The 24,500-nt window shown below is 41.3% G+C and overlaps 1 protein-coding gene across 2 annotated transcripts in view; it reads left to right on the top strand.

Annotated features, from left to right (window-relative positions):
* The first annotated feature begins 374 nt into the window (after positions 1-374).
* The window catches only part of DNTT (DNA nucleotidylexotransferase), a 36,534-nt gene continuing 12,408 nt past the window's right edge, over positions 375-24,500 (top strand). Inside the window, exons 1-7 of one of the 2 annotated variants that reach the window (XM_033130084.1) lie at positions 375-679; positions 11,617-11,791; positions 12,512-12,640; positions 13,885-14,055; positions 19,084-19,155; positions 20,374-20,497; positions 24,029-24,161. In XM_033130084.1, coding sequence (XP_032985975.1) covers positions 477-679; positions 11,617-11,791; positions 12,512-12,640; positions 13,885-14,055; positions 19,084-19,155; positions 20,374-20,497; positions 24,029-24,161 — 1,007 coding nt within the window. In that variant the 5' untranslated portion in view covers positions 375-476. The remainder of the gene's footprint in view (positions 680-11,616; positions 11,792-12,511; positions 12,641-13,884; positions 14,056-19,083; positions 19,156-20,373; positions 20,498-24,028; positions 24,162-24,500) is intronic. The other variant, XM_033130086.1, reaches the window with a different exon arrangement.

The raw sequence follows: 24,500 nt of genomic DNA, 5'->3' as shown, positions 1-24,500 counted from the left end.
AAAATCAAAACAACCACCTACCACGAACGCCTAACACCCATGCAAATTATAGACATTCAATGTATTGTAATGGTTGCCTATGAGAGGAAGAGAATGCAAGTGAGTTAGGAGGTTAAAAAAGGATCAAAAATAGAGAAAAGAGGGGCCTCAACAAATGTGTAAATAAATAAACAAATATATACCTTCCTCACATGTTTATTCTGAGGATCTGACGTGTTTATGCAGAGGAAAGCAAAAGTTAATTTACTGTTTCCATTATGATCCCTATATTGGACAAAGGAGCTGAACAGAGGTAAAAATTCCCCATCGCTTTTCAGTAGGAAGCTGTCCAGGGCAGGGCCCAGGAAGCCTTGCCCTGGCTTCAGAGTCTGCTGGTGAGATGACATCAGAGCTCTTCATGAAGGAGGGGCAGACTCACCCTCACTTGTGGAGACACCACTTGACGGCATAGCCAGAAGCAGCTGCAGCCTCTTTCCATGGATACCATGCCAATGGCCCGTATGGGCCCTCGGAAGAAGAAACCCAGGCAGATGGGTGCCTCAATGGCCTCCCCTGCTCATGACATCAAGTTCCGAGATTTGGTCCTCTATATTTTGGAGAGGAAAATGGGAACGACCCGCAGAGCCTTCCTCATGGAGCTGGCCCGAAGGAAAGGATTCAGGGTTGAGAACGAGCTCAGGTAGGACACCACTGATTTGGTTTGTGAATCAATTTTATGAAGAGCTTCTTTGAAACCCAAGGAACCCGTGTTTTCTTAGGGAAGAGGTAATGTGCCCACCAGTAGAACAGGTTTGAAATCAAAGAACAAATTTGAGCCAAGTAGTTGTGGGAAATAAGATGAGTGTGAACTGAATACAATTACATAGAAACTAACTGGCACCGAAAGATAAGGCAAATTTTTGTGTTTGTTTGTTTGTTTGTTGCTTTGCACTATTATTCACTAGTATGAGATGAGGTGTCTAGAGATGATAAACAAAAACCAAGTTAGAAAACTCAATGCTGAAACCACTCAAGTTCATTTTTGAACGAAACACCACTGAGTTCAATCAAAAACTTTCAGCTACTTTGAAGCAAAAAGGATGGTTCGTTTGTTTGGCTCTTAAGCTAAACAGCTGGCTGTGCTGAGGTGACCAGTGTCTGACAAGCTAGGATGAGTGACTGCAGCTGGCTTTCTATAGGCTCCCCTGTGTGGCCTTGATCTTGCTTTTCCAAAGAGCAAGCAGTCTGAGTGGGCTTTGCAGAGAGAAGGATGCTAGTTGAAGATTCGGGGACAGCTCTATCCAAGGGTGGTAGATACCATGCTGAGAGTGATAAGATCACTCAAGAGAATCCAGACAATAAAGCAATTGAAGCCACCTTTGGGGCCGCCTAGACTGCTTCACTCCCAAACCCACTTACATCCTAGCAATTAGCCTTGTTGTTTTCCTAACTGTTACATAAACTCTTCATTGGCCTCAAATAGATGGAAGAGAAAACAAAACAAAATCCAGAAACCAATGGTATTAGAACCTTGACTTAAATAGTTCCAAACAGAACTGCCAGGGAGCCTGCAATGAATAAAGAATGATGATTAATGCAATTGGCTGGCTTTGATGGTCCAAGGAATAGACAGACCACATTTTTTTTTTTTTCAGGAAAAACTGTAAGAATTTTATGTGAAAATAAATTTCTACTTAAAAAACAGTCTTTGATATTTAAAAGTAAATCTGACAAGCATTTCCTGGTGAAGAAATGTCAGCTTCAAATTGCTAAAGAGACATATGTCAAAAGTCGATATTCAGATATGATAATTTTTACAAGACCCATAATTCATATGAAAAGGCAATGTCACAGAAACATTTTTATTTTTTTCTTAAAATGCCCCATTCAGAAATTCCTGAGTCTCTCATGGTCTCTCTCCCATCTGACTTCTTTTCATATGGTCTCCTTTGCCTTTTCCCGGCCTCTTTTAACCCCCTATCTCCTTTAGGATGTTAAGTCCAAAATATCATTTTGGGCTTATCATCTTTTCCATGAAATCTGAGATTTCATCTAATTGTTAAGTCTGCTTAATTTTACAGACTTACATAAAATGTTGGAATTGGAGGGAGGATGTGGAGGAGATGACATAGGCAAAGAGGCCAAATATCAGAAAAGAAAGAAAAAAAGAAATTGAAAAAACAGAAATTAAAAGCCTTAGAAAATACGGAACTGCTTTTTGCAGTAAAGAAATTTGGCAAGGGCCAGGCAGGAAGGTGAGAGCCAGATGGTCAAGGTGCCACTTACATAGAAAGCTCTCTGTTGCACCGTCCATACTTCCAGCAAGGGCTGATTCATTTAGTTATAGGCACAGCTACAGATACATACATGCGGGCTGAGGCAGGTACTTGGGGAGACGTTGGGAGGCGAGTTTCTTCTTTTGGCAAGAGAGCCGAAGAAGCAGCTCCGTGCCCCAGAGGCCTGGTGCCAGGGACCAAGCCCAGCTGCTCAGGCGACAGAGGAAACTGGTGCGTGGTGAGCAAACTGTTGCTGTGCATGTGATGGTGGCAAAGTTCCCAGGCTGGCAGCTCGGTAGACACATTAACTACAAATGTGTTCTATGGCACAAAAATAAACCACAGAAAGCAGAAGTCCTAGCTCTCAAACGGAATTTCCATACATAGATACCTACACTTTAATTGGGAAGGACAATAGAAATCATTGTAGGGGGAAATCTCTTGATAAGAAATGTAGAGACCTCCAATTCTGGCTCTGACCCTTCCCAGCCACGTGTGGGGTGAGATCCCCTTTCTCCTCTCCGACCTTAGTGTCCAGATAAATGGTCTAGTCTACCTGATGTGACCACCTAATGCCATGATGGATGTCAACGTGCTCTGATAAATTAAACAGTTATACAAGTGAAAAGTGTGATTGGTTTCTTGTTAATTAGCTGGATCCATTGATCTTTACAGCAGAACCTAAGGAGAGGGTTCTCTCTCCATAATATGAACCAGGTCAAATGATCTAAACAAATAGAACAAAGACAGGAAGGAAACCCATCAAAATGTTATAAGTGGTTATTTTGGCGGAGTGGGGGAAGGGTGTAGTAGGGAAGGATTTTAGCTGCTTTTATGCTCTGTGTTTTCCAAATTTTTTACAATAAGCATATATTTTAAAAATGAAAATAAATAAAACTGATTTTTAAAAGAAAGTATGCTTCTCAATAGTGAAGGCTAGCTATACTTCGTCTTTCTAGTAATCAGAGATAGGGGAGCTACGAAAAGAAAAATGTTCTGAAAATAGGCAACAGTCTCCATAGTTCCTTGCACGTTCTTTGGCTGCCAGAAGGATTAAATTTGTGGAAAACTCTGATTCTTACTTTACCTGGGCCTGAACACACAGCTTAGAAATGGCTTACCTGAATGCATTGAACTTTCTGGGGCTCTTTCATTCTCCAGCACATGTGCACTGTATCCTTACATGTGGATTGGGCTTCATTAATATTTATGTTATATTGGAAAAATGTGCTATTCAAGGTGCCGTAGGAAGCTGGTTCTTAACAATATAAATCAGGAGGGTTATCAATTCATGCCATTTGAGGCATTTTTGCACATTCATGAAAAGGATGCTGAATTTTATTCCATGGCTAACGCCCTAAATTTTTGAGCAACTTCATCATCTTCAAGTTATCTAGGACAAGCAAGAGAAGGGTCAGAATCTAGTGCTTATCAAGCTCTTGTTTCATCCTTGCTTCCAGTACTTTGAGCTATTTTAAAATTTTATCTGTCATCAACCCTCCTCTCTGAACACATTAGCGAAGCCTACTCTGTATGTCTTGACCTAAATCATTGATATTGAAGAAGAAAGAGCTGTGACTAAGAAGGATGGCTCTCCAGGGTTATATCACGCAGCAGTTTAACACTTGCTGAGTTCCACTGTTCAAGCAGTAGAAACCCACCAGATGACACTTTCATCCTGCCTAGACCTCCATCATTTGTCTACAAGGGTACCTTTAGAAGGCATTGTCTTGGATGAAAACAGGATATACCATCGTGGCATCATAAATAAAGGGTTCCATTAGTACCCACTCTGCACAGTATTTGTCTGTTTCTGGAGATACAAATTAGTAAAAGACATGAGCCCGGAAAGCAAAAAGTTTGCAATTGGCCAGGGGAGTCAGGAATTGTACCTTTGTTGTCACCTAGAATTAAAAGAGATCATAATGTATTTTCCAAGTATGTACTAGTCTTCTTCTTCTTCTTTTTATTAGTATTTTCCTACACAGCCCTTCACTTTCAGTTTTCTTGTATTGTGTTGGCTTAGTTACATCTAACCTGCCTGCCTGTACTTTACATCTATTCACTATGTAATATTTGATATGTGGTTTCTGCCTCACTCATTATCCCAATACTATTGTCTCCAATGTCCCAAGGAATCTCATGATAGTAAAACCCATGTTTTCTTCACCTGAATGTTCATACAAATTCTCTCCTTGACCAAAGTCTAGAATGGCTTCTAGCAGCTTAAGGCCATGTCCTTAGGATGTTGCCCCACCCCCAACCACCTCTCCACCCCACCTTAAAATGCCTGCCTGAGAAAGCTCAAGGCTGCCGGGAGAATTTACTATTTGTTCCAGCCAAAACCTAGCAGTAGGCAGATGGGTCCCTCAAGCCCCTCTTGGAACTGTTACTTTAGAAACCTTTCTAAATCCTTTCTCTGCCACCTTTGAGATGTAAATCTTCCAACCACCCAGAACTGTCTTCTCAAGGACCAGAGAGGCTCTTTGAAAAGCAAATATTCAAGGAGAGAACTGTCATTCCCATTCTCTGTGGGAAGGTAAAGGCCTAACTTTAGTGGACACCTTTCTCTAACTTGCACCCTGCCTCCTGTCATAAAGATTCAAGAAATTTGTTTCTCCTCTGCATACACGCCAATTAGCAAATCCTGGTGGCCTGGTCATGTGGACCAACCCCGCTTAAAGCCCCTCAGTGCCTTACCCTTAGCACAGCCAGGCTTTAAAAGGGCTCCTTGAAGTTGAGCTTCCATCATGCTGGACCCCCTTCTCTATTGCAATAGTCATTACTAAATAAAATACACTCTTTTTTAACTAGTGTTCCACTTTGTTTATCCTTGACAATGTTCTATCATTTCAAATTTGTGGCATCTGAAATCAAAATATTAAAAGTCACTGTCTGCAAAAGAAACTGAATACCCCATGCAAAAGATGGTACCTGCTCTAGAAAACATGATGGTCGACTAATGCATCTCTAGGCCCCTTCCAGGTCCAATGTCCAAACACATCGTCACTAGTTTCTCTTTACGTTATTTTCTCACTCTTTCCCCCTGGCCTTGAACCTCTCTTACCTACCCCTCTCTACATCTAAGATCCAAGACCCCTGGAAGCCCTCCTAGAGAAGAGAATTTCCTCCCTGGAGCACAAGTGTGGTCCATGGCCTAGGGTTGGCCGCCAGCGCTCCCACTGGCTTTGTTCCTCATCTCCGCCAGTTCTTCATCTCACCCTCTCTGACTCCATGAGGACAAAGGTGTCATCTTGTAGACCTCACTCTCAGACCACTGACAATCTTCTTACACATAGTTGGCTTCAGAAAACATTTTCTCAAAAGAATGATTTATCTGGTGAATATGAAACCAGCCAGAGGAACTTGGGATTACCAAATTAATTTTTTCTACAATGCACCAGTATTACTTTTGTAATCAGCAAAATAATAATGACTTTATTTTTATAAATTCAAGAGCATGTATTTATAGTCCTGCTCTGGTCCAAATTACTTTATAGTTCAAATATTGTGGAATTAAAATTAACGAACATGTTCATAACACCTTTGAAGATGGGCCAAAGAAATCAAGACAAGACTCTCAAGTTTATCAGGGCTGGGAATAGAAACCTGTCTTTACCGGTGCTATTAAGAGTGTGAGATAAAACCAAATAAAACTGCTTTGATTTTTCTCTTTCAGGGATTCTGAAAGAGATCAGTTTCTAAGGGAAATTAGTAGGAGGGTTTTAAAACTGTAAACAGCTCAGCTTAATTGTAAATTACTATTTAAAGTCATTATTTACAAAATAAGCCCTACATCAGATGGGAAGAATCAGAAATCACCACTCCAGGGAAAGAAAACAGATAAAAAGCAGGTGACCATCCATGATGATTGGGGGAGTCAGACTGGGGGTCAGTCTGTCTCCAGGCAAAAAGGATGGCTGTCTCTTTCTTCATGGGGAGTTTTCCTAATTATCTAGAGAAGCAGGACCAACTAGGAAAAGAAAAGCAGGAAGAGTCAGGATACAGGTATCAGAGGGAAGAAATTCAGAACTGAGCTTTGTGATTCATCCCATAACTCAGGGCCTTCTGGACATCTGAGTGCCACATTCATGGTTCTTATAATATCTTTTACCTCATGTGTTATCATATACTTAATGTTTCCTTTCATTGTTCCTAAACGGAATTGTTGAAAATAATTTAGCTTTGTCCTAAGGAATAATATGAAAACCATGAAACCCATAAAAACCATGTCTGATATGCATAATCTAAAAATGTAGATATAAATATATGGTGCATGCTTTTTAAATGCCCAGTTGTGTATTTGCTAAAATCATCTCATGTTCCTGCAGAGAAATGAGTACCACCCTGGGATACATTGCTGTAATTGAGCCCAACGTCCCGCGTGGGGCAATTAAAGAAAACTTTCTTTACAGCAGTGTTTTCTCAAAGTGGAGTTCTTGGGCTGTGGGTGGGTTTTAAAATATGGGCGCTCCCCTGGAGAAGCAGGAGCAATTTTCCCTTTCATTGCATCTGGAAGGGCTCTTGACTACTTCCACCAAGAGTGACACTATGTGACTTTTGAGGCTGGATCATAAAAGGCTTTGTGGCTTCTGCTGTTCCCTGGGTCCCAGAAGCTCATGTAAGGAGTTTTGAGTTCCCTGTGTGAGCGGCCATGGAAAGGTGTTCTGATTGGCGGAGCTGTGAGCCCGGCCTCCCAGCCATCTTCGCCAAGGTGCCAGACATGCAGAGCCATTTGGAGCGTCAGCTCCATCAGCACCACACCGAACAGAAGGATGACCAGCCAAGCTGCCTGAATTCCTGACCCACAGAATTGCAGATATAATAAAATCATTGCCTTTTTTAAACCATTACATTTTGAGGTAGTTTGTTACACACTAATAGATAACTAGAACTGACCGACTACGTCAGAATCACCAAGGGAACTCGTCCAAATACATATTCCTCGGCCTTCGGTAAGATTTACTGAATCTGAATCTCTGGTAATAGGGCCCAGGCACCTGAATTTTAACCCAGCTTCCTGGGTGTCTTGGGTAGACACTAGAGTGTAAGAAACATTCCTTTAGCGCCATTGATTAATAAATTCATATATTCATTTTACCAGTAGTCTATTTATTGACCATTACTGTGAATCTGGCCACGTGCTGGGCACCAGGCATGCTTATAACCCAGATCATAATCAGGCAGATTACAACCCTGACCATGCCCTCGGGGACGCCAGTGAGCAGGAGCAGGAGGGGCACAGTTTGCTTCCGCGTGAGTTGAAGGAGAAAACCCTGCATCTTTTTCCCTGTGGGAAGCTGAGGGACAAATTCTAGTCCAGAACTGCCAAACCTAGTCCAAGACACTAAGTAGTCATGGCTAAGAAACCAGGGGCTCTTAAGGAATTGAATCCACCGGTATTTCAGGAACAGCCCTCTCAGCAGCACCTTGGGGTCTTTGAAAGAGGTTCGGGGCAGCTGCCTGATGCTATCGCTCACCTTTTATTATAAGGAGAAAGCCCAGGCCTCCAGTGGCAAGGCAGGAACTACCTCAGCCCCAGCCCCAGGTTTGTTTGTCCTTGAAAATGACGTTCATGTGTATTTTTTCTCCTAAGTATAAAAGGGATGATAGAGATGGTTCACGACAGAAATTTACAGAAAAATACTGAAACAAACCAACCCTCACTCAGGGGCCTAACCACAGTCTAGCAGAACGTTGAGAGATTGCTTGAGTCATGCACACCTGGGTTTGAATCCTGGCTTCATGTGACCTCTACAAGCCTTGGTTTTCTTATCTGAAATTATATTGCCCACCTCCTAAGACTCTTGTGAGGATTAAGTAAAAATGTACAGTGGGCTCTCTGTATCTGTGGGTTTCTCATCCACAGATTCAACCAACTTCAGATTGATGATAATTTTTTACATTCCAGAAAGCTGATGCCTGAACAATACGGTATAACAACTATTTGCATAACATTTACATTGTATTAGGTATTGTAAGTGATCTAAATATGGTTTAAAGTACATGGGAGGATGTGCGTAAGCTACATGCAACTACCCCATTTTATGTAAAGGGCTTAGCATCTGAGGATTTTGGTATGGGGGAGGGGGGGTCCTGGAACCAATCCCCTGTGGATACCGAGGGACAAGTGTGTGTGTGTGTGTGTGTGTGTGTGTAGCTATTATTTTTTCTAATAGTCTAGAGTATCTCTCTAGTCTTTTTCTTTTATATATATGCCTGTGTGTTACATTATCTGTTCATTGTTCTATAGCATCCCTCCCCTACTTCCCCATGCTTCTGGGTGTCTCTGTTAGAGGCAGGGCTGTGTCCAGGAATATCCTCAATAAAGAGATGGTGATGGTGGAGCAGGGGTGGTAAGGGTGGATGGCGAAGGGCCTGAATTTGGAAGACAAGCCCCAGGGCTCCTCCTTGGCATACCCGTCTCCCTCCGAGGTTTAGGCAAAGCCCAGAGCTCAGAGTCTGCCAGCTTCCCTGTGGCTTCTCCATCTTGGATTGTAGCTATAGCAACTGTTCTTTCAGACTTTCTGGGACAGTTCTACACGTCTTGCAGTCTTATTATAGCCCACATGATATTGGATATAAAACACCAAAACATAAATTCTATGTGACAGCAGCAGGGATAGTGTGAATAATAGTATTATATAGGAAGTGTTATTGTATCTTTATTTCTGCCCTTTGGGGGGAATCAGGTTTTTTGTTTTTTGTTTTTTTTAATAATCATGATACCCATCCAGATGTTGTTTCTTCTGCATAAAGGAGCAGCTCTCTCTACAGCCATGGAATAAGCACCAAGTCACAGAGGGTAGCTCAGTTTAGTCCAGCATACAGGCTTTGGATTAAAATAGAACTAGGTCAAAGCCTCGCTCCCCCAATTATTAGCTGGTGAATTTTTACATCTCCAAAGCTCTCTTTTTTTATGTTTGGATGGGGGTGATAATACCTAGCTCTTAGTGTTATTGATAATAAATGAGGTAATCCATGAAATGTGCCTACAATAGTGTCTGGTACATAGTAACATTCCAATATTATTAATATTTTCAATATTAGAGTACTCAGAGCACAGAGAAAAACCACTGCACCAGCAAACAGGTAAATAGCTGTTACAACACAGCAGTAAGAAATTGTCAGCAAAACACTAGAGGCAGTGACTCTCCTTCTCCCTCTGAGGTTTAGACAAGATCCTAAGGGCAGAAATATAAACGGAATATGTAGTCTTATTAATCCTTTCGTTGTCTTCTTAAAGTCTTCACATAAACAACCTTTCAAGAAGTTTATTATAAATAACTTTTGGAATTATGTGGACCCAGAATAGGGAAGCAGTGAGTCCATCTTCCCTCAACTCTTGTAAAATGTTGTTTTACAACGACTTATTTCTGCAGGGCTTCCAGCGCATCCTGCCACCCAGACAATCTCAGCTCTGATCCCCATTTCTCTCCCAGCGTCGCCTCAGATCCCAACTGTCACCTGGATATTTTCATTGGGATCTCCTACCATCTTTCAAATGCAACATGCCTAAAAAAACTTCAATTCCACTCCCCCACCCTTTCTCCTAGAGAGATACAACTTCCTAAATCCCTGTTTCTACCAAAAGTGCTAGTACTTTACTGTGATCCGTATGCTGGAATAATAGTTGATTCTATTCTCCACTTCCTTTTAGAAATGAACTAATGCCAGAGGTCCATCATTTATCTCCTTTGCCTTTCTTCCTAGTGCTATAGGAACCAGACTGGGTTAAAATCATCTCATATTTGGTCCATTGTTTCATTCTTCTAAGTAGCTCCCCGACCCTCCCCACCCATCACTCTCTCCTCCAAATCATTGCATGTACCAGACTAGTCTTTAAAAATAACAGTAATGCTATCGATGTCCTGCTCAAAAAAACCTTCATTGGCTCCATTATCCCAGAAAATAAGATCTAACCTCCTCAACCAGGCTTCTAAGATCTTTTATAATGTGGTTGCCCCCGCTGACTCAGTCATGCCTACTGCTTCTCATCATAAACTCTTCATCCAACCCAGGCCATTCTCCTACTTTTCCTTCTGGCCTCTGAACCTCTTCTTCCAAGAGGGCCAACGTTCTGCCTTTCAGGTACTTTATTCCTCCGCATACATCAAAACTAGACACAAACCACACTTTTCCATAAAGCCATCCCACCTCTCCCAGCTCACCCTAAGTTTTTTCTTCTCAGCACACCACGTGCAGATCTTGTGCATGCCTCATGTCTTGTCATAACACATCATTAACCATCCGTTTCATGTAAAATACTAATGTCCAGGAACTTCCCTTTTCTTCTTTAGTACCCAACACCTACCACCACCACCACGATTACCACAAGGAACTTAGGGCTGTGAATTTAACAGTGAACAAAAAAAATACCCGATGAATCCAAGAGTCAATCAAGAAAAGGAGGAGAAAAAGGAAGTCAGGGAAGAGAAGTAAGAAAAAGAAAAGAATTCTATTTTTCTCTTGGATGCCTAGATATGCATCTTGCTATCTCCCAGATTCACAGACTATTTGAACTGAAAGGGCCGTAAAAATTACTGGTTCCACTGACATAATGCTGATTGTGAAAACTGGTTAAAAACTAGAAATAACACACTTGACCCAGAAAAGACAATTAAAAAAGGATAAATATCATTTAATCGCTGTGTGACCTTCAGGATGTCCTTTTACTTCTCTGTTCTTCAGTTTCCTCATTTTTAAAGTGTGAATGACGTAACACTTACTTGAGGAGCTATGTGAGTATTAAATGAGATGATGCGTGTAAAGTTCTTAGACACTGCTGAAACATAATATGTGCTCAGTAGTTTTTAGGGAAAAGATCCCTGCCCGTCTTACATCACAGAGTTGTGCTTTGAAAAACGTGTAAAGCAGTCATTCTCAAAAGCTGGTCACCACCTATTAATGGGGTGTGCAATCAATTCAGTGGGAGGTTATAAGCATATCTACATCTATGTCAATTTTTATTTGGGGTCATGTATGAAATGTATTTCTAACTGTGGGTGACAAATAAAAATGAAATGGCATACCAAAGCCATATGTAGAGTGCTAGGTTCTATTTTAAGAACAATTCTATCTTCCATCTTCTCTGGACCTCAGTTTTTTCCACTGACACCACAATATTGCTAATGTTTTCTTAATTTTTCTTGTGTCTGACATGTAACATACACCACTGTTGCTACAATAATTAAAATAGAGAGAATTCCCTTGCACGGAGGTCTAAATTCTCCGTGCCCATAGTCAAGTCTAGTGTGCGTCTTTCTCCATCAGATGGAGTACTCCGAACACCTTGAGAAAAGAGGACAGCGTCTGATTTTGAAAGCCCCTTCAGCTGGTAACTTAGTCTTGCCTTCTGCAGTGATTCCGTCACCCACATTGTGGCAGAAAACAATTCTGGTTCCGATGTGCTGGAGTGGCTTCAGGTACAAAATATAAAAGCCAGCTCACAGCTGGAACTCCTCGATGTCTCCTGGCTGATAGAGTGTATTGGAGCAGGAAAACCGGTGGAGATGACAGGAAAACACCAGCTTGTCGTAAGTGCCACAGTTGTGATTTTCAATGTCCTTTGCTTGATGATTAGGAACATGGGCTGTTGGATCAACAGGTCTGGGTTCTCTGCTTACTGCCTGTGTGACCTTGGGTGAGTCACTTAGCTTTGCTGAGCTTCAGTTTCCTCCTCTATGATATGAGATAACAATAGTGTCTACCTCATAAGATGGTGCTGAGGACTAGAATAGCATACACGTAAAGCATTTAACACAAAGCCTGACCTATAGTAAGTATTTAATAAATGGCAGCTATATTTATAAACAAGTCTATACACAAGTATTTCAAAATATTAAATTTTCTGGTAGCCAGGAAAGTAAAGGGTTCCTTTTTTTTTTCTTACTATGACCATTCATAAAGAAAAACAATTAAGGAAGGTAAGCTCTTAATTCAAAATTCTTCACCAATAGTGCTAGACTCCTGAGGAAGGAAGTTCAGACCGTAACTACATCAGTTCATGGAAAAGGAAAAGGGTATTTAAGTGATGGTCCTTTCTCACGTTTTTTTTCCCTGATTGCAAAAGGAATACATAGTAATTATAGCAAATTCAAATATTAGAGATTCAGATAACTTAAAATTTGACTCTCCTATAATTTTATCCTCTTCCCCGAAACAATTGCCATCCTAGTGCCTCCATTTTCTTCGTACCTATCTATTATTATTACTATTGATTATTACTAAAAATGGATGCTTACACATTTGTTTAGGCAAGAAGAGACTTTTCAGCTAGCTCCAACCCCGAGCCCCAGAAGATTCCACCACTTGCTGTGCAAAAGATCTCTCCGTACGCGTGTCAGAGAAGAACCACTTTAAACAACTGTAACCACATATTCACGGTAATGGGGCTTTACAACATCCAGAGTAAATGAAGCACTTGCAGCTTCTTTCCATGGATCTACAAATTAAATTATAAAATTTCCTGAAAATCTAGGAAAGTTTTCCCCAGCCTCACCCATCCACCTACCCAGGTCTGATCTCTGGTTCTTCTTTCTGTCAAGAATAGGTCTACTTCTGTCACCGACAGGGATAAATATATTTGAATTATATTCTTAAAGGTGATAGATTACTACCTATTGAGAGTTGTCAATATTGGGCACAACACTTGTCAAAGGCAACTACTCTGAAAAAATCAAAAACTATAATTAGTCCAAAACATAGTAAGAGCAAATTACACAGAAACAGCAATAAACAGCTTTTACTGGGAAACCAGAAGATTAAGAGACAACAGACCTAGAGTCTTGCCTGTGTGACATTACCTATGTTGGACAAGCCAGTTCCTCTCTCTGAGCCTCAGTTTCCTTATCCATTCAGTTAGAAATTAGCTAGATCATCTCTTCAGCCACATTGAGCCCTGAAGTTTGGCAATTGTGTTTCAAATGACCCTAACAAGCCCACAGCTGCTTGTCCTCGAGCCTAGAGGCAGTCCTCAGGTGGATAAAACATGCAACAGTATATCAAATACAAAACTTCTCATTCCAGCCCCGCATGTGCGAGGAAGACCAGGAAATTGGCAGCTACTGGGCACCATGAACACGATGCCACACAGCGGCAACTACTTCCTCCTCTGCTAAAAGTGCAAACATGCCTTACCTTAAATAACCCCAGCCTTGGCTCTGTGCCATCTATGATTACACCCGTTTGTTTCAACAAGTTTTTGTTAAGAGCTTACTGTGTTTCATGTACTAGCTAAGAGATGGAGGATACCCCGTGATCAAGGCAGAATCCTGGCCACAGGCTGGTGGGACAGTCAGCACGCAAAGTAGGAAGGGTCATGCTGAGTAATGATTCGTAGGATGCTGTGACCCTGAGATCATGTTTTGGTTCAATCATTCCTGAATACCTACCTAATGGCATCGAACTCAGTTTCCTTACAAAGCACTCCATGGCCTGTCTTTTCAATTCAACTCCACTCATCCAACGAGGGAGGGGTACGAGGGTACTGGAGACCCGATCCTGACCTTCAAGGAAAAGGTCAGGAAGTGTTCCCATGCTTAAAGGAGAGCAAGAGATGTTTGCGAGGGACCACTGGCTCAGGGGTTGGAAAAAGACCGTGTTTTACTCACCTGGTTTTATTCTTCAGGACGCCTTTGAGGTACTGGCTGAAAATTATGAGTTTAGAGAAAATGAAGGCTGCTGTCTGGCATTTATGAGAGCAGCTTCTGTACTTAAATCTCTGCCATTCACAATCATCAGTATGAAGGACACAGAAGGAATTCCCTGCCTGGGGGACAAAGTGAAGTGTATCATAGAGGTAAGGGTGAAATGGGATTTGTCACACCTCCTAACAGATAGGCAGGGAGGGAGGGAGTGTGAGGGAGAGGAGAGAGAATAGATTTTCCCGTCAATTATGTAGATGTATTCATGACTTACAGTACTTTCTCTTAATAGATCAGATTAGATAGATAACAGATAGATAGATAGATAGAATCCATACTCCAATGTTATCACATCTGGAGCTACGTGGTACCAGCTAAGTGGAAAAAGAATTCTCCCATATTGTTAGTAATCACAGTGAGAGAGTCAAGTGATCTGAAACCTCAACAGCAGATGATGGTCTGATTTCAAATGCAGGCTGTGTGAAGGACCTCAGTTCCATCAGGGAACGTCACCCTCCAGAATGGTGGTGGATATAATAGATGAAAAGTCTTCTTGTTTCAGCAAGTTCACATCCATTGAAAAGAAAATGATCACGAGAGTGTTCGGATCCCAGGTTTCGTGAGGGCGTTTAGGATTGTTAAATGCTGCAGGACGCGAGTTCTGTGAACCTTGGTGACAGTCCAGGCATGTACTGCAGACACTCAAAAGGACACTTCCACTCAGCCAGTGTGCTCTTGGGGGGAGGATCTGTGGGCACGGGACCAAGCTCAGCCATTGCCTTAGGAGCTTATGGACAGTATAAGGAGGATTTTAAAAAACTAATAACAGGAGAGTTCTAGTCAAGATGGCACAGTAGGTAAATGCTGTCCTCACCTCCTCTCACAACCACATCGAAATTACAACTAACCTACAAAACCACCATCATTGAGAATCGCCTAAAATCTTGCTGACCCAAAGCCCTACAACTAAGAACGTGCAGAAAAAGCCACCTAGAGACTGGTAGGAAGGGCAGAGACGCAGAACATGCTGGTCCCACACCCACGTGTGACCATTAAAAATCAGGAGGGATATCTTGGCTGTGGTGATCCTCATCAGAGGAGTGAGAGGTCCCAATGCCACCCCAGCCCAGGTTCCCAGTGCCAGGGAGAGAAGTCCCCATAATTTCTGGTTGTGAAAACCAGCGGCGATTGTGACTGAGTGAGACAGAGAGCAACTGCACCCCCAGCTGCTCCTCTTAAAGGAACGTGCAAGGACTTACCATCAGAATCACTGAGCTCCAGTGCTGGGGCAGCAGATGAAAAGGTGGCAGGGACATACGGTGGGGAACTGAGTTGTCTGGCTTAGGACAGGGGCTGGAGGGGCAGCTTTCTCCTGGATGGAGAAGCTGGCGGAGGCCACTTTCTTTTTTGTTGAGCCCTCCTTCTCCCCAGTGTGCATATGCAGTTGGCCACCGTATCTGTGAGTCTCCATCAAGCTGACTAAAGCTGTTCATTCGCCACACCCTGGTGATTCGAGACACTGCCCAGCCCAACTTTTGGCCACACCCAAGCTACTTCCCATGCCTTTTTCATATAAATCACCTGCCTTAGCTCATGCTGCAGATTTCCTAGGATCTCTCAAAGGTTTGTAGAGCCCAGATAAGCAACATCTGGCCTGAACATGTCCTCTACCTCTGACTGAGCAGCCCTAAGGCCGGCACTAGTGGCAGCTGGCCTTGGTTTGCAGCTTGACCTCTTGAGGTACGTCCATGCACGGTACAGGTGGAAGCCATCTGCAGATTTCTTTGTGGCTCCTGCTGGATGGACCCAGGTGGGGCACAGGCTGCGGCAGAACTTGACCAGCAGCGAATCCCCTCTAAGGTGGTCCTGAGGCTAGCGCCCCCAGTGGCCAGCTTTGAAATGAGCTAGAGCATCACCCAGCTGCCTCCAAGAATGACCCATGCAAGGGGCAGATTGGGCAGGCACCAGAGCCCTGCTAAGGCAGATCCTACTCTGTAGGGTCAGCCCCTGAAGCACAACTCCTCCACTGTAGTCTCAGCCAGTCTTCACAACCAATGAGCCCAAGGGTCAGTCCCTCTTATTGATGTGCAAATAGCAACTAAAACTCAACTACAACAGGAGGGCACACACAACTCATACAAGGGACACACCTGGAGTGCGTGGCTCAGATGACCAGAAAGACTGTGCCACTGATCCCCACAGCACATCTACTACAGAAAGCTACTCTACAAAGACCGGAAAACATGGCAGCCCTACCTAATACATAGAAACACACACAGAGGGGCAGCCAAAATTGGGAGATAAAGAAACATGTCCCAAATAAAAGAACAGAACAAAGCTCCAGAAAAAGAACTGACCAAAATGGAGACAAGCAATCTACCAGACACAGAGTTCAAAACACTGGTTATAAGGATGTGCAGTGATCTCAGGGAGAACTTCAACAAAGAGATAGGAAACATAAAAATGGAGACAGAAAACAAGGAAAAGAACCAGTCAGAAATAAAGAATACAATAATGGAAATGAAGAATACATTACAGGGAATCAACAGTAGATTAGATGAAGCAGAGGATCGAACTAACAATGTAGAAGATAAGATAGCAGAAAACACAGCAAAAAGAAAAAAGAATCCAAAACATTGAGGACTGTTTAAGGGGCCTCTGGGACAACATCAAGTGTACAAATATTTGGATCATAAGGGTAACAGAAGGAGAAGAGAGAGAGAAAGAAATTGAAAATCTATTTGAAGAAATAATGACAGAAATCTTCCCTAAGCTGATGAAGGAAATACATATAAAAGCCCAGAAAGCCCAGATAGTCCCAAACAAGATGAACCCAAAGAGGCAAACACCAAGACACATCATAATTAAAATGCCAAAGGTTAAAGACAAAGAGAGGATCTTAAAAGCAGCAAGAGAAAAGCAGTTAGTTCCTGCAAGGAAGACCCCATAAAACTATCAGCTAATTTCTCAACAGAAATTTTGCAGGCCAGAAGGGATTGGCAAGAAATATTCAAAGAGATGAAAAACAATGACCTACAACCAAGATTACTCTGCCCAGCAAAACTATCATTTAGAATCCAAAGACAGATAAAGAGCTTCCCAGACAAGAAAAAGCTAAAGGAGTTCATCACCACCAAACCAATATTACAAGGAATCTTAGAGGGCCTTCTTTAAGATAGGGGGGGAAAAAGAAAAGAAAAAAAAAAAAAATATATATATATATATATATATATATGAATAATAAAATGGCAATAACTACATACCTATGAACAATTCCTTTCAATGTAAATGGATTCAATGCCCCAATTAAAAAATAGGGGGAATAAGTGGATAAGAAAACAAGACCCTTACACATGCTGCCTACAAGAGACTCCCTTCAGATTGAAAGACATGCACAGACTAAAAGTAAAAGGATGGAAAAAGATATTTCATGAAAATGGAAACAAACAAACAAAATCTGGAGTAGCAATACTTATACCAGACAAAATAGACTAAAACAAAAGCTATTACAGGAGACAAAGAAGGACCTAGTAATCCCACTTCTGGGTATTTGTCCAAAGAAGTCCAAAATGCTACTTCAAGGGGACGTGCTCATCCGTATGTTCACTGCAGTATTGTTTACAATAACCAAGATATGAAGGCAACCTGGGTGTCCCTGAATGGATGAATGTATAAAGAAGAGGTGGTACATATATACAATGGAATATTACTCAGTCATAAAAAAGAAGGAAATATTGCCATCTGCAACAATATGGATAGACCTAGAGGGCACTGTGCTGAGTGTAATAAATCAGACAGCAAAAGACAAATGTCATATGATTTCACTTAAGTGGAATCTAAAGAACAAAATAAACAAACAAAACAGAAACAAGCTCATAGATACAGAGAATATTTTGATGGCTGTCAGGTGGGAGGAGGGTTGGGAATGGGTGAAAAGGGGAAGGGATTAAGAAGTACAAATTGGTTGTTACACAGTAGTCACGGGGATGTACCGTGTTTCCCCGAAAATAAGACCTCATTGGACAATCAGCTCTAATGTGTCTTTTGGAGCAAAAATTAATATAAGACTGGTATTACATTATATTATATTATACCCAGTCTTATAGTAAAATAAGACCCAGTATTATATTACATTATGTTATATTATATTATATTATATTTATTATATTTATTATATTTATTATATATATTATATTATATTATAGACCAGGTCTTATATTATAGTAAAATAAGACTGGGTCTTATACTAATTTTTGCTCCAAAAGACACATTAGATCTGATTGTCCAGCTAAGTCTTATTTTTGGGGAAACACGGTAGGGTATAGCATAAGGAATATCGTCAACAATATTGTAATAAATATTTATGGTGTCAGGTGAGTACTAAATCTATCGGGGTGATAGATGGGAGGGGTGTTAGGGGCAGGATGAAAAAGGTGAAGGTTTTAAAAAGTACAAATTGGTAGTTACAAAATAGTCATAGGGATGTAAAGTATAGGGAATATAATCAATAATATGGTAATAACTATGTATAGTGCCAGGTAGTCAGGGGTTACTTCCTAAATTACATAAATGTCTAACCACTATGCTATACACTTGAAACTAATATAAAATAATATTGAATGTCAATTCTAATTGAAAATTTTTTAAAGGAGAGGAAAGATCAATAATAATGTGTTAGCATGGTAGTGTCAGATGTTTGCTGGACTTATCATAGTGATCACTTCTTTAGCACAGGGAAAATAATCAATAATGTGGTAATAACTCTGTATAGTGCTAGATGAGTACTGTTGAATAACGATGATGTGTACCTGAAAGTAATATAATATTGTATGTCAATTATATTTTAATAAAAATCTTTAAAAACAAAGAAAATGATCACAAATATTTAGACACACTTTGGTCAGTGACTATTCTGGTTTGGTGTTCTGTAGATTTGGACCCAAATCATTCTGCACCTTTATCACTGAGGGTTGTAAAGCGATACTTGGAAATATAATGATCTGGGATTTTCAATATTATAGAGAAATGTCTTCTTTTCTCCAGATCACCTAGGGAAACATCCTCCACACAATGGGTGTGCATTTTATAAAAAAATCAAGCTACTAGAATCTATGAATTTGAAAGTCTTGGACTATGATTGTCCAATATCACTAACTTAAAATATTTTTCAACTCTCCATGCAGGAAATTATTGAAGATGGACAAAGTTCTGAAGTTAAAGCTGTGTTAAATGATGAACGATATCAGTCCTTCAAAGTAAGTGTGATTTTACTTATATTTATCAAAAACAGTTTTTCAGTTAATCCTCGTTCTTATTCTAGGTAATTATATTAGTCAGCCTGGGCTGCCCTAACAAAATGCCATGGACTGGGTGGCTCAAATAACAAATATTTCTTTCCTCACAGTTCTGGAAGCTGGAACTCTGAGATCAGGGTGCCAGCCTGGTTGGATTTGGGTTAGGGCTCTCTTCCTGGCTTTCGGATGGCCTCCTTCTCAATGTGCCTGCACGTGACAGTGTGCAAGCTCTCTGGTGTCTTTTTTAAGTGCACTAATCCCATCTTTAACGCCCCACCCTCAGGATCTCATATAAACTTAATCGCTTCCCAAAGGCTCCATCTCCAAATACCATCACACTGGGGGTTAGGGCTTCAGCACATTTATTTTTTGTGGGGGAGACAATTCAGTCCCTAGCAGTGGTCTAGGAAGCAGATGCCAACATACGCATTGCCATGCTATGGTAAGATACAAATTGCCTCACCTTCCAGACGTCTGTCACTCATGGGTACAAACACCAGGGGACACTAGAACCATGGGACGAAATAACCTTCTCTTAAAGAGCAAACCTGCGTTGGAAAGATCCTTACTGCTTCCTTCTCCATTTTGAAGCAGGGTTCGCTACCTCCCAGTGTTTCCTACCTTGCAGTTGCAGGAGGCAGGGACTTCTGCCAACCCCTTCAGTTCAGAAGTGCTGCACAGTCCTAAAAGGTGGTTGTGGGCAGGAGCCCAGGCTTGGAGTGCACACAGACTGGGTGTGAGTCTGGGCTGTGCCACTTACTAGCTGTGTGACGGTGGAAAATTTTTACAAACTACATGCACATCCATCTTTAAATTCAGGGATGAATATGCAGAGCATTCGTGTGTGTAAGGGACGCTTGGCAAAGGGGAGTGCCCGATAGGCCTAGCTGTTGTCACAGATTGACAGCACTGGCCATCCCTCAGTCAGATTACACTGAAGCCCTATGCAGATGCCAGAGCCTGCCTCCTCATGTTTGTTTCATTTATCAGAAAAGGATCCTTCTGAAACAAAAATGTTTTTTAAAAAATCACCATCACACCCACATGCCTGTCATATCCAGGAGAAACTGGGTCAGACATTTACTTACACTTTTTCTCAATCCCTTGACTTTCAAAGTATCATTTCATTGTCATAATGATTAATTTTAGAAACTAAAGGCAAATCTTTCTCTGTTTCAGCTCTTCACTTCTGTATTTGGAGTGGGATTGAAGACATCTGAGAAATGGTTCAGGATGGGTTTCAGAAACCTGAGTAACATAAGGTCAGATAAAACCCTGAAATTCACACGAATGCAGAAAGCAGGTAAATCGTTTCTCCTAAAAATCTCCCCTTGTTAACATGGGCTGGGCAGGTTGCAGTAGAGCCGGAAGTCTGGTGAATTTCAACTCTAATCTTGGTGAGCTGGGTCCCTTGTTTGGCCTCTTTTCATGCTATGGTTGAAAGCACACGGTTTTTTGCCATCAGACAGACCTGGATCCAAATCCTGGCTCTGGCACTCTGCAGCTCTGTGACCTTAAGCAAGTTTGTTAAAATCTTTGGGCTTAAGTTTCCTCATCTATAAAAGGGAGGTAACATTGGGACTTAAGCAGGAAATAAATCAGGTAACACAGGCAAAGCCCCTAGCACTGTAACTGGCACAGAGCAAATACGCTCTTCTCGGGGGCTGTTGTCATCCCTTTATCCAGTTGTCGAACCAGGTTGCACTGTTGATCTGGTTCTGACTGAGCCGATCCTTCTAGACATCTGGGTCCCAGTTGGGTAAGAGGCATGTGTGAGGAGCAAAGGGCAGAAAGATGATATGGAGGACGGGGGAGTAAAGAATATTTGAACAAACTAGAGTTGTTGCCCGGCACAAGTATGGATCTGCTTTAGAAACTGTAAAACATCAGAACATAAAGAGAAATGGGGAAAATCTAGATAGAGGATTGCTCTACCCAACCAGACTCGTTAACCTGAGAAAAAATGACTATGTTGACACAAGTATCTGAAAGCCAGAGGGGGGGCAAATGGGGGGTGGGGGGTCTTCCAGAGGTTGAAGGTGGCTTGGTCACTTCCATTTATGGAGGGTCCTCATTAACTTTTTTTAAAATGAAGAAATGCTAATACAGGGTCAAAAAAATTGTACGTGCTTTAAACATTTACTTTTAACATGCAATAGAAATATGATAAAATTGGGGTTTGAAAGGGAGTCACAACCACCCCAGTCCTGAGCACTACGGCTCTGAGTTGCAAAGAAAGACGAGTCATCAACATTTTTATTGATGTTAAAGTAAGGGAATCTTCTACAAGAGGAAACCAGGAAGAGAAAAAAAAAAAAAGCTGTCTTCTGCTTAAGTTATGAAAAGAAACAAGCAACAGGAGAGGAAACAAATCAAATCTTGGTGGTTTGTACTAATGCTGCTATAGGAGACCCCTACTCATCTTTCATAAAGTTGCTAACCTCTGAGAGATTGCGAAAAAGCTTTATAAGATACCACATAAGAAATAAAAGAATCTAAGAAAAAAAAACCAACAGTATTTATATTCTGGGTTCCTGAAAGTATACCAACCAGCTCTAGAGATGAAACTTATGCAACTTTACTAACAATTGTCACCCCAATAAACTTAAATTAAAATAAAATAAAAAGAAATTTACGTAAGTACTAAATATAAGTAGTAAGTGGCTTGGAATGATAGTAAGGACTTTCAACACATAGAGAGAACTTTGGGGGAGGCAATGAGTGAGTGTTTGACTTCGATGAAAAACCCTTATCAAATGACACCAAATGCTCTCAAGATCTAAGTAACTTCCAATTCCCCAGCTTTGTAAACTGGAATTTTCTCTTCCTCTTCAGCTCTTTGAGCCCACTGAGTGAAGCAGCTCGCTTAATCAATTAGTGATCACCATCAGACTGTTTAAGACTCTTGTTTTATGCAGAATTCTAGGAATACCTTCTTATCATAGCTTAAAACGTCTGGCTGTATGTATTCCGTTAGCTGCACTGCAATGAATGGCATTGTCAATGGGAATAGTTTAGATTACCTCCAAGGGTAAACTAATTGAACACATTGAAAGTATGATCCATGGGTCAGATGGAAAACTTGATTCGGTTTTACTTAAAATTGTACTTGGTTTAGTTCCCTGAGAATTCACATGCCACATTGGCCTTGAACAGTCAATGCCTGAAATATAATAGCACACCGATAACATTACGCAGTGTAATAAGTTTCTGGTAATAAGTTAACCTCCCCAACCATACCAAAAGGAAGTTGCTTTCATGGGTGTCAACAAATTATTGTAGTCTCTCCATGTCCCTACCTGATATCTGCACATTTTATTTAAAAAATTGTGAATCATGACTCTTGGGTTACATACATCCTGAGTAAGCAAAGGAATCGTATGGTTACCAAGTAAGTTGTACTTTGAATGTCAGTCATGATGAAAAATTTGGTATCAATAAAAAGCTTAATGGAGCATTGCTGTTTATTTTGTTCCACACATTAATGAATTATGTATTTAATTTTATGAAATTGATATTTTTACTGTAGTAAGAACACTTAACATGAGATCTACCTTCTTAGAAATTTCTTCCCCATTGGTACCACAACTATTTATCCATTGCCTGTTGATGGACATTTGAGTTATTTCCAGTTTTCAGTTATTATGAAAAAAAAAAAGTGTTAGGAATATTGTTGTACCCGTGGATATATGTCCTCACCTCCCTCGTGCATATACATAGGAGTGAAATTGCTGAGTCAGAGGGAAATAGCTATTTATTTAGCGCTAGTAGATACTATCAAACAGTTTTCCAAAGTGGTTGAACCGCTTTACGCTCCCATTAGCACTGTATGAGATTTTCAGTTGTTCCACATCCTCACTCATACTTGCTATTGACAATCTTTTCTGTTTTGTCCATTCTGGTGTACGAAAGGTGTTATCTTATTGTAGTTTTAGTTTGCATTTTTCTAGTGACCTTTTCAAGTGCTTCTTGGCTAATTCCTCATCCAAGAGGTGCCTGTTCAAGTCTTTTCCCTTTTTAAAAGTGTGTTATTTTGTCTTTCACTTATTGATTTGTAGGAATTAGTTTATGTTCTGGATGTAAATCCTTGGGCCGACAGATGAAATTCAAATATCTTCTCCCAGTCTGTAGATTGCTTCTTCACGTGCTTAATAATGTCCTGCAATGAGCCAAGTTCTCATATTTAATGAAATCCAAATTATCAATCTTTTTGTTATAGTGGTTTTTTCACTCTGTTTTAGAGATATTTGCTAACCCACAAGATTATGAGGATATTTTCCTGTTTTTCCTTCAGAAGCCTGATTCTTTTAAACCTTTGCATTTAGGCCTTTGCTCCACATCACATTAATTAACAAATTTTAAGTGTACAATAGAATGTCGTTAATGACAGGCACAGTGACGTACAACAGATCTCTAGAAGGCAAACCTACCCTCTTCCTGTTCTTGACGTTAATTCTTTAATTCAATTATCGCTTCCCATCCCTCTTTATGCACTGTCTTCTTTAAATAATAGGGCACAGCTTATTGATCAGGAGGGCTGGTGCTTCAATAGGAAGTCAGATCTGAACAGCTTGGTTTCTACAGGGATATGAAATATTGTGTCTTTCTTAGTCAGGAAATTGTAAGACTTTCCATCAGAAAGCAAAGAGCCATTGTTACCATGAGACGTTCACAACCAGGAGAACAGAAATAACTGGTCTCTGTGCAAACTGTTTGGTGTTAATGCCCGTGGCCATGTTAGCTCCGTGTGGGGGCAGAATCCCACCCCGCTGAGGGCTGGTTGTTTCACACAAGACATGTCACTCTCTCCACTGACGTGTCCAATGCCTCTCAGGATTCCTCTATTACGAAGACCTTGTCAGCTGTGTGACCAGGGCAGAAGCAGAAGCGGTCAGTGTGCTGGTTAACGAGGCTGTCTGGGCATTTCTGCCGGATGCCTCCGTCACCATGACAGGAGGATTCCGGAGGTAAGTAAGGGGGGCTGCTTCTGTCTCCCCTGCTCTAACCCCTTCAGTGACTCCCCATGTTCAGAGTTCAGTTCTGAAGATGGCACAAAACGCCTGGGGTGGTCTGGCGCCAGCCTCTCTCTGAACCTCATGTTTCACTCCAGCAATCCTACATGGCTGTCATTCTGCACACACATAGCTGTGTCTTGCCTCTATGACCTTGCTGTCAGACCCTTCTGTTTGTACTGGCTGTCCTCAGATTGTCACCTGGCTGACTTCTCCTTTGTCCTTTAAGACTCAATTCAGATGCCACCTCCTCCAGAAAGCCTTCTTTGACTCCCTCCTCCCCATGCTGGGCTA

Source organism: Rhinolophus ferrumequinum, chromosome 16 (assembly GCF_004115265.2).
Source record: "Rhinolophus ferrumequinum isolate MPI-CBG mRhiFer1 chromosome 16, mRhiFer1_v1.p, whole genome shotgun sequence".
NCBI classification, from domain to species: Eukaryota; Metazoa; Chordata; class Mammalia; order Chiroptera; family Rhinolophidae; genus Rhinolophus; species Rhinolophus ferrumequinum.
This window is presented reverse-complemented; position numbering and strand designations above follow the sequence as displayed.